This window comes from Haplochromis burtoni, unplaced genomic scaffold (assembly GCF_018398535.1).
Source record: "Haplochromis burtoni strain Fernald_Lab_line unplaced genomic scaffold, NCSU_Asbu1 Contig_17, whole genome shotgun sequence".
NCBI classification, from domain to species: Eukaryota; Metazoa; Chordata; class Actinopteri; order Cichliformes; family Cichlidae; genus Haplochromis; species Haplochromis burtoni.
In genome coordinates, this window is record NW_024582378.1 from 3,668,982 (window position 1) to 3,683,891 (window position 14,910).

The 14,910-nt window shown below is 38.6% G+C and overlaps 1 protein-coding gene across 15 annotated transcripts in view; it reads left to right on the forward strand.

Annotated features, from left to right (window-relative positions):
* Nucleotides 1-14,910, forward strand: part of ncam1a (neural cell adhesion molecule 1a) — a 265,208-nt gene that overhangs the window by 208,316 nt on the left and 41,982 nt on the right. For all 15 annotated transcript variants that reach the window (XM_005916089.3, XM_005916087.3, XM_005916084.3 and 12 more), the window contains 4 exons: nucleotides 2,996-3,146; nucleotides 8,772-8,956; nucleotides 9,571-9,667; nucleotides 12,067-12,234. In XM_005916089.3, coding sequence (XP_005916151.1) covers nucleotides 2,996-3,146; nucleotides 8,772-8,956; nucleotides 9,571-9,667; nucleotides 12,067-12,234 — 601 coding nt within the window. The remainder of the gene's footprint in view (nucleotides 1-2,995; nucleotides 3,147-8,771; nucleotides 8,957-9,570; nucleotides 9,668-12,066; nucleotides 12,235-14,910) is intronic.

Below are 14,910 nucleotides of genomic sequence, written 5' to 3' on the forward strand. Positions count from 1 at the left end.
AAATTCCAAGAATAAAGCCATAGAGTTAGATGTGAACAAACGAGCCCATTAAATATTTTTCTTGTAGGCCCACACAGAAAGTCAGCTGTCAGCGAATGTACTTATTGCAGCACAGAATGGATCGAACAGATCTTCAGTAATAGCGTCGGCCTTGCTTTCATTGGACGTTAGGTGAACCGAGCTGACAGGTGTTAATCAGCAACCCTAAAAAGCAGTCATTAAACAATTAGTCATAGAAGACAATCGAACATGAAAGGTGAAATTATGCTAAGGACAACAGCAAAACCCTTTCACTTTATCTTTATTTCATTAAGAAGTGCACTTTGGAAGACAGTTTGACACTTAAACCAGATAAAAGTCTGATTATTATAACCTGCCTACTGACTGATTTTCAACTCATAAGAAGATCATATGACCATGTTGTTGACTGCTTGTTTTTCTTTTAGCAACTCGATGCATGTTAAGTAAAGACAATTATAGATAAAGGAAATGTTTTAATAGAACTCTATTTACCATTTGCCTTTTGTTAACCGATGCCTTAAATTAACCGTTGTCTTAAAATTGTAACCTTTTTCCCGCCTCAACACTTTGGAGGGCTTGAGAATGCCAAGTAGAGAAATTGCACTTAGTTTTCTTGGTATACTTCTCCTTGATGAAAGATTTGACAGTGGAGAAATTAAAAGAATTAAGGACAGAAATAGATGGGGAATGATAAGCAAGCAACACAAGTCCCAGGCTGGATTAAAAAAAATGAATAGCCTACACCTTTGTATATTCATGTTCTGTTCCTTTAACCCCTGGGCCATCAGGGTGCTCCATAAATCAACATTCTAGAAATTAAAGTTGACAAGGACCACTCCCAGTAGTTTCAAAGTTAAATTTTTGGAGGAGGCACAGGTTTGTCCTGTCCTTCAGGTGTTCTCCACAAATATATATCTTCATGTGCCACGTTGTGTTAAAGGATCCTGATACCAAATTGGGAGACAGTTAATCATGAGCTGAATTCTTGATGTAGTAGAGTCCATTTTTTTAAACCGTTGGCTCAGCTCGCCGACATCTGCTTTGTTAAAAAGTTCTATTTTTAGCTGCCTAAACTGCCTCATTTTTTTCAGAGGAGGAGGTGGTTATAAAATTTCAGCATGTTATTAATACAGCGCTAACATCGTTTTATTGAGCTAGTGTTTTGGGAAGATAAAGCATAAATGTCTCTCACACCGTGATTGCTGAGAATAGCAGATCTACATCTAATGAATACACAGACAGAGCCTGTGCATGTTATGCCTGACAGTCTCCCTCTTCATGTAACACTTGCTGGACAGAATGTACGACAAGCAAAACACATGTACAAAGATTTGCTCTGCAGATCAAATCAGCAGTGACTGCAAAATACAAGACACTGAAAAAATCCTGTCCATACATCGCCTTACAAGTCTACCACCATAATTCATTTTTGTAATTAAAATGATTTGGTTAATGAATGAATCCTGTTCAAAGGTCTCCCCTCTCCCTGCTACCTGTGCTGTATCATTAAAGCATTATTCTCTATTAACCTTTTTTCCTGTTTATATTCCAGCAGTGTACCCAGTACAGCTCTTTCCTGTGTTACTGCAGTAAGACAAGATTAATGCTGCCCTTTCAAAATGTTCCAGGACACTCCCTCAGATCTTCCGTAAACAGCAGAAATATTTCTGCCACATCTGCGTCACCCTGCTCTGCAAAGAAAAGCTGTTTTTGGCGTAATACTTACACAACAAATATGACTCGGTTATATACTACATCTATATTCTAGTTTACCGGCCAGAGCTTTGCACGCCGAAGCTCTAGCTAGAATGCCTAAAATAAAAAGCAAATACTATGGCACCTAGAACGAAGATGTATATCTCCTTTTTGTGTCGCCTGTGTCCCCCAAAGGGAAGATAAACTGTTACAGGGTTTTTTTAACAGCCATGGGTTTTATAGGCTTGCAGTTTTATTAATCATTTCATAGGGCTTCTTTTTATTACCGATGTTGTTTTTTTCACCTACTGACTTTCACCATGCGATTTCAAAACAAATATACTTTTTGTCTTCGCAAAAACGGTGCAGAACTTGAAGCCCCCCCTCTGCTTTGGGCTTGTATTTGCATCAGGTTACATGCACAACAGAGAGAAGCTAGGATCCACTGCATTTGTTAAAAAAAACAAGTGAGGTCTTTGGGCCACTTTTGATGTCAGCTGCACAGCTGTTAAGAGATCACTCTAAGTAAGGCATAACACATGCTTGGAATAGCAGTATTAGCTCAGTAGGCAGGCTAATAAATGTGATCTCTTAATACAAATACAAACCAGATTTAACAAGCTGTTTGTTAAAAGTGCAGTTATACTGTTCCAAGTGCAATTAGACTGCCTGTAACCCTGCAACCAGACTGCTAAATGGTAAGGACAGCAATCGAGTTTGCAGGTTATTAGCCAGGGCTCTGACGCTGGTTTAATAGTTATCCCAGCAATAGTTTTTCAGAGGCCAGGATGTCCAGTCTGTTGCTGTTTATATATATATATGAGAAAAGAATAAATTTTAGCAGCATATTTGTAAGATTTTTATAACTAACGTTATTTTTTTTAGGATTTAAAGGAAGGATTTGTTTGCTCCTGTGGCACTCGCTTCACACAAACAAAAAAAACATAGAATAAATTTAGCCTTATCAGCTCATCCAAGGAATACTAAATTCTCTCTCAGAAGAGTTCATTGCAGTTGTAGCTTTTATGTTGTCTCCATCCTGCTGTTCTTGTGGTATTTCTGCACTGCAGTTCACATGGCTCACCTGTCAGTCAGTCGTCACATTTTTTTTCTTTTTTTTAACTCTTGCTTTCTCAGTTTATAGTTCCCACTTTATCTTCTACTCATTTGTCCCATTTGCGCTAGCAAAACAACAAATACAGACTGACCCTTTAGCCCTGTTTTATATAAAACTACCTGTTTATAAGTGAGAATAATTTCTTTCTCTTCTTCTTTATAGAGCCTTGATAGAAATGTGGTGGTGCGCAGTCATGCACGGGTGTCCTCTCTCACCTTGAAAAATGTCCAGTTCACATATGCTGGACAGTACCTCTGCACCGCCAGCAACTCCATCGGCCAGGACGCCCGGCACATGTACCTGGAAGTCCGCTGTAAGTCACAAAACTCTGCCTGGCCGCACGCTCCAGTGGTTTATCTTTGCTGTCAACACAGATAACCATAAGTTTGCACTGTTATATGTACAAATATGAAACTGATAAGAGCTGCTGTTGCTGCTGACATCTGCTTAATAAAATGTCATCGTTTTAACGTTTCATTTTAGTCTGTTGGAAACGGGGTAGGAGTAGTGTCTAAAAGAATTCTTTTATGGAAACTCTGTTGCTACATTTATCTTTTATAAGTTGTTGCATCAGCCAAAAAACAGTCTTCAAAGAGCATGTTAAAAGTGTTAGTTACTATTGTTAAATTACGAAAATCTGTTAACCGTGATACAATATACTGATTTATCAGGCAGTGAAGGTCAGTTTGTTCCTGCAGTAATTCATTTCTTTCCATATATGGAGCCCAGATGTTTTTTTCGACTTCTATCTGTGCTCAGGCACTGGATCTTTTTTTTTCTCTGTCTCCAAAAATGGTTTCTGACAGCACCTAGAGAACTTTCTCGGGTTTTGTTCTTTAGCTGATGGTTTTAGCTGTAGGCAAGGAAATCTATAGCACTAGCAATTTAACAGTAAGAGCAAGAGAGCATGTCTCTCCAGTCAAGAATAACTTGATACTCATGACATCGATTTAAACCACTGCTGCCTTGTGGCTGCCTTGCATGTGGAAATCTTTTTCTCATCTCACACAGATATATATCCTCATATGCATGTTTAATGCTTATTCAAAAAGGTGTCTCTAGATGGAAGGTCTCAGTGTGACACCAAAACCTTGAGCTGGTTTCACAAAGAGAGGATAGAAAAGCATTTAGACATTAAAGAGGCAATGTGTGTTGTCAGGTGTAGCAAACATTAGATAAACTGTGCTTGGTTTGTCTACCATTACTTCATTATTATTTAGTTTATACCAAGCTGTTGACAGTATCAATTTTCAATTCAATTCAGTTTTATTTATACAGCGGCAAATCACAACACCAGTCGCCTCAAGGCACTTTATTTTGTAAGGTAGACCCTATAATAATACATACAGAGAAAAACCCAACAATCATATGACCCCCTATGAGCAAGCACTTTGGCGACAGTGGGAAGGAAAAACTCCCTTTTGCAGGAAGGAACCTCCAACAGAACCAGGCTCAGGGAGGGGCGGGGCCATCTGCTGCGACCATTTGGGGTGAGAGAAGGAAGACAGGATAAAGACATGCTGTGGAAGAGAGACAGAGATTAATAACAAGTATGATTCAATGCGGAGACGTCTGTTAGCACATAGTGAGTGAGAAAGGTGACCAATGTTATCGCAGATAGTAACAAGATCAGTTAAAGTCCTTAAGGGTGAGGGTATCATCTTCAAGCCCATTCTCAAATTAGCTGATGCATTAAAAATGACTTAACAGCACAAAAGAAACAAAAGCAAACTTCCATATGTCTAAATTTAAAATAACATTCTTATAACATTGTGTCGTAAGTGTTTTTAAATGTACTACAGCAGTTACAGGTAATTAAGAACAACTCTTCAGGAAATCAGGTATCAACCCTGCTTTTGGATCCTAGTTCTTACTGATGTCTTTTTAATATCTATCTTCTTTTATTTGATATGAAGAAGCCTCTAAAAACAATCTATGGTCATTGTCAGCCTCTCTGGCTTTCCATTAGCACTACTCATGTGCAGTGTCCCTTTAAGCTCAGTTTTTAAAACCTTACAATGTAGCTACAGCCCATTGGCTCACAGTTTGCCACACATGAAGAATCAATCAGAGGCGAACTAAGATTTCAGTTCAGAATCATCCAGAGCGCACAGCAGCATATCAATGACTAACCTCGTGTTGTGGATGGATCATCTCAGATGTTCTCTTGACTGAAGTTTGGTCATTTTTCAGCATCTTCCTTCTGTCATATGGTTGCATTTGTCTCAGCCCATCAGGGACAGTCACATTACCTTTGATGGAGAGTTAACATTCATCATCCATCTTTGCATGGTACCAGTCAAAAGGTCCACTCAGGGGCACACAGCACATTTTAAACTTCCCTTTATTTTTGAACAACAGTATTTGAATATACTCCATAGTGTAGCTGACGTTGTTTCACGTAGGACTAAAAATAAGTTAGATAAAACTGTTTCTGGATCTTAATCGTGGGCATTTTTCACATCTGTCTTTGCAGGACTGGACATGTTCTTTGAAGCTTGCAAGAAATGCTGTAAAGCCTAAATTGTACTTTCTGCAGCTGGTCAACCGTGAGAGTCTGTGACACTCCAAGTAAGGGTCAACAGTGCGAGACTGTTGGCCCCTTTGATCTTTAGGGCGGTGTACCAAGAGAATTACAATTTCAACCAGTTTGATTTTTTTATATAGACACTACAAAGCTCCAGTGTGCTACAGCAGCGGTCTCCAACCTTTTTTGCGCCACGGACCAGTTTATGCCCGACAATATTTTCACGGACCGGCCTTTAAGGTGTCGCGGATAAATACAACAAAATAAAACTAGTACCGGTACCGAAAAAAAGAAGATTTATTCATAACACACGTGAAAAGACCCAGGAAAACACGAGTTAACGATAAAAACGATAACAAAATAACGCTGAAAACCGATAAAAACCCTGAAAACCATACATTTCACACTGAGCCTCAACTCTCGCGGCCCGGTACCAAACGACTCACGGACCGGTACCTGTCCGAGGCCCGGGGATTGGGGACCGCTGTGCTACAGCACCAAGAAAAAACAAAATGACCCTAATAGTACAGTGTATGTACCCTGGTGATGGTTTAATGCTCCATCAGCACCAAACTATAAACTAGTGCTTTGATGTGTATAAAATTATACTTGATCTCATTTTGACGCCTATCAAATGTTACTTAATTAACAAAAAAAAAGATAGAGAGAGAGAGAGAGAGAGAGAGAGAGAGAGAGAGAGAGGGAAATAAGGCCAATGGATGCTTAATTGGATTAATATGCCCCTGTGCTCAGTGCGCTTGTAATTTGCTTAGAGATATAATCACAATTCAGCATTGATAGAGATGTTTAAGGGCTTGCTAGAGTAATCATCAAATTATCAGGTAGCTGATTTACTGTTGCCAAGCAATTATCGATAAGAAAAGGTGCTTTGTCGTGGGCACAGCTCTCACTCACTGTCCCCTCTATCACCGCTCACCCACTCACACAATGGAGACGTTATCGAAGCATGGAAGTTCCTATCTGCCTCACAGCATGATCCCATTAGCTAGGCTGAGCATGTCTAGGTTTGTTCCTGAAGGACTGATAGGAAAGTGTTAATGTCCTTTCTGTTTGACTTCCATTTTGTCAGAGGTTGAAGTTTGTTTAACATGAATGTCTAATGAAAACACTGTTTGAGCTCCAAGCAGGTCACCTGTTACATACTCTTTCTGATTCTCCTAGTCCTGCTGGATGGAGAATTAGAAATTGTAACTCTAGATTTTGCTTTTTATTACAGACTTATGCATGGCTTTTTCCCCCTGCGGTTGTTAACAGCTGAATATCAGCAAGCATGATGATATTTTAGTATTGAGGCTGCACAGAGCCATTGTTAGGTGCTTGTAGTTCTATTGAAGAATAACCCCTGCAATGGCCAATTATTCATTCAAGTTAGGATGTCCTGATAGCCAAAGACAAGCTAATTCACCTACTTGGTGTATGGGCATAAGACAGCATTTCTTTCTGCGATACTGATATTGATTACATATTGTATGAAACTGACAGATCAATGAGAGAAAGAAAAACGAATTCATACTACAGATTAATTCCCCAAAGAAGCTGAACAGGAAACACTTTGAATGTAAAACAGTTCAGGGTTTTTTGGTTGGGAGTTTTATGGAGTATTATTTCAGTGTTCCACTAAAAAAGACTAAATTCCTTCTAATAGTAATGCAGTCTTTGTATTATGTGTAGTAAGTATCGCTGTTGCTGCCACTTTTGTATGAATGTACTAGTCATGCAAATGTGACGCTGTCATCATTTTTGTATAACTATTGCATTTGTATGCACTTTGCACAGTGCCCATAATGATATCATATAACAATCTATTTAATATACATGAGCTCTATGCAGCCTACTTGATATGTATGAACCCTATGTGGCAGATGCATTCCTCCTATGTTCACCTATACCAGGCTAGCAGCCTGCAGAAATCAAACAGGCAGGTCGCAGGCCCTATAGAGTCAATGAGACCAAAAGCAGCACTGACAGAAAGAGTGAGAATCTAATCAGAGCTGCAGGAGATGGAACATCTATTGACTCAGCCTTGTCCATCAATCCCAGCCGCAGCATGCTGCAGACTTTTAAAGGATCTAGGGTCAGAAGTAAAGCCCTGGCAGTGTCAGGGGCCACTGCATTTTACGGCGCTCGTGAAGCAAAGCATACTTCACTGAATTTAAAATCAATGCTCAGTGATTTGAGCAGGAGATTTTAAAAGGAAACAATGAAGGGAAGAATTAATTAACTTTACCGTTACCTTTACTCTTGTCTGTTTTCCTGTCAAAAATTGGGGTGCAGTGTAACAGGTTTGGCTATATGGTATCAACTCATTTCATGTAGGAAGTGAAAATAGCTTGGTCAAACTGTTGCTTGGTTTCAGTCGTTTATTTGATTTTTGCTGCATAATCCATAAGTATGCTACAGGCACATATAAGATTAAAGAAATCAAAGAAAAATAATCTGGTCATCAAACCCCGAGCAGTGCTATTTCTTTAAACTAAGTGGTTGTGCTAATTTATAATTATTAGTTATAATGTTTTTTTTATTTGTAACACATTCATAAACTCTCTGAAGCATTTTCATGTCTTATAAAACCAGCACAAGTTGGCTGTAAAACATAAATGCATACCATAAAAGGCATTAAATTTATAGATCACAAGTAAAGCATTAGAATTCATTTAGCATCTGTTTACCATTCTGTAAAACTGTAGCTTTTGTCACCATTGCCATGAGTGCTTTCTTTCCCGTAGTGAGTGTGTTTTACATGTCTTTTTTCCGCTGCCATGAATTCTAAATAGAGTATTTTTACTGGTAGCCTTGATTAAAGCTGCTAGAAATGTGGAGAAGAGCTTCAAGGATGAAAGGAAATACTGCCATTCGTGACAAGATATAATGGCCATATCCAACTGACTGATACCGTTCTGTCCTTTAGACTTTTCAACAGAGCTTGGAGTTTTTATTATACCGCACATACTTAAAAATCAGTGCTGCTTTTTACAAGCAGATTCCTGTTGGATTCAATTTAGACTGTTGTAAAAGTGAACGTTTTACTCACATACAGCTGATTATATGCAGTATTTACATCTTGGCTGTTTCATCTTGCAGATATTTTGGGTCATTATTGTGCTGTTTGATGAATCCTACATCACCCAGCATGTCTTCTTTTGTTACGTCTGTTTTTCTCCCCATTGAGTATCCAGTACTACTTTCTGCACTACCTAATAATGCATCACATGTGTAGTAAAGGAGTTTGTTCCACGGGTTTGTCAGTAATCTGCATAAATTTGGCCAACCATAAGAGTTGTTTTCTTTAACTTGTCAGATTCAGTTTATTTCCACTGAGTAATTTCAGTAAACCTTTGACAATCTGCTTATCTGTTTCAAGCATCCTCACTCCCCTGTCTATTCCTTCAGATACTCCAAAGATCCTGGGTTCGGTGACAGTATATACATGGGAGGGAAACCCGGCCAACATCAGTTGTGAGGTGGAGGCTCATCCCGGAGCCTCGGTGGTTTGGTTCAGAGACGGCTTCCAGCTGCCCACTGCCAACAGCACTAATATGAAGATCTATAACACACCATCCGTCAGCTACCTTGAGGTGTGCTGCATCTGTCTTCTTAATGCTGATTTCTACTGACATAAAGAGGCACAAAACACACAAACATGCTCTGTATATTTGACATAGTTTGGCAGATTACTTAGAACGCAGCTCCGTTTTTTTTATTGGTTTTGAGAAGTATCCAAAAACGCACACACAAAAAAAACAGAGTCGTAGCTCACAAAAGGCTTCTGTTTGTTACACAAGAATGAATTGTGGCTAATATAAGCCACTGTTTCAGTGAGATTAAAGTGTAACGTGAAAGATTGCATTAAAAGCTAACAAGTAGTTCCAGACCAACTTTAAATGGACTATAATTATAGGCCTAGTGTTGAGCACACTCAACTGCTAGACACTGTGTTAATGAACCAATGGGTAATGATTAAAATCAAGAAATCTGTGCATCTGCATACCAACCAGGCTCCAGATCTAACACAAATGCTAAATAGCAGAAAAGCATTAAGTGAGACTACACCCTAATGATCTACACTGTGTTTAAGTTCGTCATGCATATAGTCGGAGTCTTTTTTTCTTTCTTTTTTTTGTGTTCACATCCAAAAACTTGAGACATAACCTGATATTTCTCGGTGTTTTTGTCTCTTTTTGTCTTTCAGATTACCCCTGATTCTCAAAACGACTTTGGCAGTTACAACTGCACAGCGACCAATGTGATGGGTTCTGAATCCAAGGAATTCCTTCTTATCCAAGCAGGTTTGTTAACCAGAAATTACTCCCATTTATGTGAAATTTTTAGTGTCTTGGGGAAACAAAAGAAACACTCTAAATAATGAAATGACGAGACTTCACGTTTCCAGGCTGGCCAGTGTCTTTTATGCAGAAGTGAAATAACAACTTCACAAACCACTGCCATGGACTGAATTTTAGAGTCATATTCCCAATATGGATCTAACCACCTAAAAACAAATGCTTTGACAACTCACCAGTAAAACCAAGAGAAAGGTCAATCAGTTTATCAGTAAAATGTAAAAGTAATTTCTGAATGCAATCAGAAGCTATTTTAGGAAGCAAAGGTATAAAAAAATCTCCATCAGAAGTTCTAGCAGAGCAGGAACAAATGGAACCACTGCTGTATGCAAGACAAGTGGTAATGAATGAGAAGTATGAATGAAAGATTTAGAATTTATGATGAACTAATTTATCTGCTTTGTCTGTATTTAGAGCAACAGTGCGCAGATCTGAAGCATCTACTTGTGAAAGTGTAGTCAGGATGGTGTGAATTGACTTCAGATGATTAAAAGACTTCTAGCAAAGATATGCGTGTATTGCCTGGATACAAATGAAAAGTGGCATTGTGTTTGTGTATGAGGAAGCACAAAGGCATCCTGCAGTATAAATAGGGAAGAAAAACAAACCAGGACTTGGAGACACTCAGAGCACAGACTAGACAGGCAATGGAAGAAAATTGAAATCACAGCGGAACTGCCCTTTAAGTCTTATTTTCTCGCGTTAGCTTCATTTGGTATGCAAATTGCTTTGGACCCATTAGAAGTAGAAGGTCGCTCAGGACCTTGTCTAAATGCAGGGTGGTCAAATTAATTATGGTAACACCCTGTGCTGACATTGTGTAATATCCTGTAGGCTTTTTGAGGTATTTTTTGTAATTTGCTGCATAACTCGTCTGTATGCCTAAAGTGACTGCTTCCAAACAGAGTTATCCTAAAAAGAACCCTGTAAATAAGTCTCCACACCTTTTCTCTGCAATTATGTCCGTGAGAACATTTTTGCATGTAATGTGAGGCAAAGAGCTCGACCAAACGAAGCTATTTGAGCCACGGTACTCAGTCCAGAAAAGGCATCATTAAAGAAATCATTGGGTAAGCAGATCCAGGACGCGTGCAGACATATGCAGATGAGCTTATAATTAGTTTAATCCCTCTTGACAGTGACATAGTCATCCCAGTTTGCTTTTTTTTAATTATCAGCAGATTGATATCAAAGAAGATTAACGTGCTTCAGCCTCGCTAGTGAACCTGTTTCATTGCAATGTTCATTACACCAAACAAATGAATTAATAATAACGGGGAATAATTGTTTAAACACATATCTTAATCATGATTTTAGTATGTGGCGGCGGTGGTATTGCTGGTAAAAAAGGTATTACAATGTCAGCAAAGTCAAAAGACTTCATCCCCCTGGAGCCATGTGGGTTTATTTCCAGTAAGGCGATACTCTGTGCATTGACCTGATCATTTTTCTGTATCTAGATGTTTTACCTTGACATGAACATGCAACAAAAAGGCTAGAATAAAAGAAACTGTCACTTTTTAACCAGTGATTTACATGGGACACAAATAATAGACCAGTGTACCACAGAACTAATATACTGATTAGCATCGTAAAGGCTTCCCACTGAAAGATTAAAAACAGAATGACATCGTCCACAGAGGAAAGTTTCATTTTGTTATTAAATCAATCCCAGGGATGAGCTGAAGTTGTACTGTCCCTGCAAACTTTCAGTACCGGGCACACAGTTAGCACGGCTGCAACTTGGTGTCATAATTGTTAATTAATGGATGTGAAGCATTTTCTCTTAAGTTTGATAACAAAGCCTCGCAAATGAAAACAGTTAATGCTGATGATGTCAGTGAGGACCTTTGTCATAGTACTCACAGAGGTGGGTGTGATTGTTATCTCAAGTGAGGACTGAAATTGCACTGTGGTAAATACCATCCTATGTTTAGCCACAACGTGAGCACTTTTCCAGCATGGTAACATTTTTGTAGTAAGCTGAAATGAGTTTCATGAAAAGAGGGAGAGAGAGAGGATAGAGATGCAAATACAGCCAGAAATATAAAACCGCTATGATAAGAGCTGCTGCTGCTGCTAGATTTCAAATTAGTCGATTGAAGAAGAGTTTATGAAGCTCTGAAACCTATTTTAAATTAATCAAACCGATTCCTAAAATTAAATATTAGTCCTTTTTTTGTTGTTTTTCTTTTTCCCCACACTGCAGCAGAGCAAAGAACATAGTGTGCACAATGGAAGCTAAAAGCAGTTTATGAAAAGCTGTAATTTTTTTTTGCTTTTTAAAAAGCTTTGGAAAACTGAAAAAAGTATTAACACATTATTTTCCCTGCTTGCCGTTGCAGAGGTGCCGTCATCACCTGTAATTCAACAAGTGGAGCCTTTCTCAAGCACAGCAGTGGTAAAGTTTGAGGAGCCTGATTCAATGGGTGGAGTGCCAATTATCAAGTATAGAGTGGAATGGCGTTTGCCTGGCCAGGACTGGACTGGCAAGGAGGAAGATGTTGAGGATGGTGAGTCGGTCATAACGCAAACTAAATTTGCTGGATTATCCCTCCTTGTGTATAACAAGCACATGTAGAAGTGGTAGCCTTTACAAAAAATGCCATTATGGAAGTTTAGGGCTCGTATAGCCTCATTTAGCCATTAGCAGGAGATTGAAAATGACTGCTGGGACAAAGATTTCTCTGTATGATTTAGGTTTGCTATGATTCCTGAGTAGTCATCTCTTCCGTACATTTCCCCTTAGAGCCCTGAAAAACATACTTTCAGTGAAGCGCAGTGGATGGAAGGGTTGTTATTTACCACTTTCCGTGTCGGCATCAGCTGCATCATCCACACCTTAGTACCACTTAGGCCACTTTAATTCTTAGCATCCAACTGATGCATCATACTTTAAAAGGCATCCTGAAGGGGAGGACTCTAGAGTCCATCTTTGTCAGCAAATCTATGGAATTATTCATTTCTGCCGTTAGGTAAAAAAGGCTCAAGGCTTGAGATTTTCTTGTTAATCATAATATTTAAACATTAAATTCCAGGGTAATCCACTGTAAAGTTTGCGGTGCAAAGAGAAACGCAGCACAGCGTTTCAGCTCCGCGACTGTTATGTGTTTATGTCTAGTTCCTACATGCCGAAAACAGTTCTGCGACAACATTTAATCCAAACATGACAGTAGCTGATGTCAAGAAGAGATGTGGAACACAGTATAGCCTAAATGACAGTCAGCTCCGACACTGACAGGCCCTAGATAATATCCCCGTCCCGCTGAGGGTTTGTGGCTCCTGCAAATCTGGATGGTTTTCGTCCTGTCTGCCACATGGGATGTATCAGTCAGTGGCTGACAGGCTGTGCTGTCAGCTCAAGGCCCATGAGCCGCCTGACATGTGAGCGTGTACACAAAACGAAATGCATGGACCCACACGCAAACAGTCAGTGTTGTCAGAAATATTTCATACAGCTAGTTAAACCACTCTGTGTCTAATAAATCTGAGCGATTTTGAAACACACATGCTGTGAAAGGACCTTGCAAAACACATCGTATTTCCTAAGATACTTGTAATATCATTTTTTAAAGGTCTAGCTACTGAAGCTACAATATGCCATGAAGGGAGGCAGTATATTGTTACTGATACTGAATTATCAAGTGGCTGAACTGTGTCAATAAAAAGGCTTTTGTGTCTGTCACAGTACTGTGACCCAGAGCTGCCATCACATGTTTAAAAGCAGTACTGCCAGATATAGATACCACACCCATATCACTGTGGGTCCATGCTATATAGGTACTGATGCTGCTGTGTGCACACACATAAAACAGCCTTACTTCTGCACTGTGTAAATATTTCTGCATGTACTAACAGATTATATGTAGCTTCATGCATTGTGTATCCATATAGTCTGTAGTAATTTCTGTGTAAATATAAAATACTCACATTTGCTTTCCCATAATGCATAAAGTATACAGTGCAGAGTAGATCTTAATGGTAATCTACCTCAGTGCTTGACTGGTATTTCTCACTGATGTGTTTTTGATGGCAGTGGTTTTGGGGCCATGGAGCATTCAGTTCTATACATGAAAATACTCTTTTTCTTTTAGTGTTTTTGTCTTTAGTTTGGGATTTATTGAAGATATACGAGCTCGCACTATTGATAGGCTGATGTTACTGTGAATTCAAATAAGCATTAATTTAAAACACATCATTTTAGGACCTATTTCTAAAATCAGTGAGCATATCAAGTAATATTTCACATTATTTACCTACCTTTTGACTGAAAATTATTAATACTAATCGGTACCTGGATATTATACATTTTTATAATTAAATCTAATCACAAATCCTTAATACTAATAATCATTTTCTCAGATACCCAGTATCTGGATGTCCTTTTATATGTTTTTAACCAAATATTGAATTTTAGTCCTTACTGTTTATGGAAATAACAGTAAATTTTTCACATTGTACACATAATTACAATATTAGTCCTGCAGTAATGTCGAAAGACACTGACTAAGATGCACCGAATTTAATAACGTTTTATTTGTGGAGAAAACCTTTTACATAAGCAGAGGCAACCAACATGCCCCCCCCCCACAGGTATATTACTTTGAGCTGGCTGTAAAAATTTAATCTGACCATTAATGGACTCAGCAAAGACATCAGTTTTATGCTGCTGCTAAAAGCCCAGTTCTCAATTCATCTGCTCTAATGCTTGAAAGCTGTATTCATGCAGTTTCCCCGAGCAGCCTTATGCTCAGCTCTTTCTGCAAGTCCGTCTCACTGATACATAAATTTGAGACATAAATGGTCACAGTAATGGAGAGATGTTTCTCAGTTGGTTTTCACAGCCTAAATTTGTTCTCATCCATGAAATTACTATTCTTTGTATAGCACACTGAGAGATCAGCCAACTCAGTTTTATAACAAATGTCAAGACCGTGAATGTGTATCGTGACTGAAATCTCAACTGTTCCTTGGAAGGAACAACGTGACTGTCAAAAGCAAAGCATTTTAAACTTAAAAAAATCTTAAAACTGAGTTTTAGAAAGTAATAATTTTATAAGATGTATTACACTTCAATGTAGATTATTGAATATAGATTGTTGTTGTTGTTGGGAGATTATTGGTTATATCAATGGAATTTATCCTGAAAAATGGCATTTAAAGATCACTGCAATGGCCTTTAAAAAAAA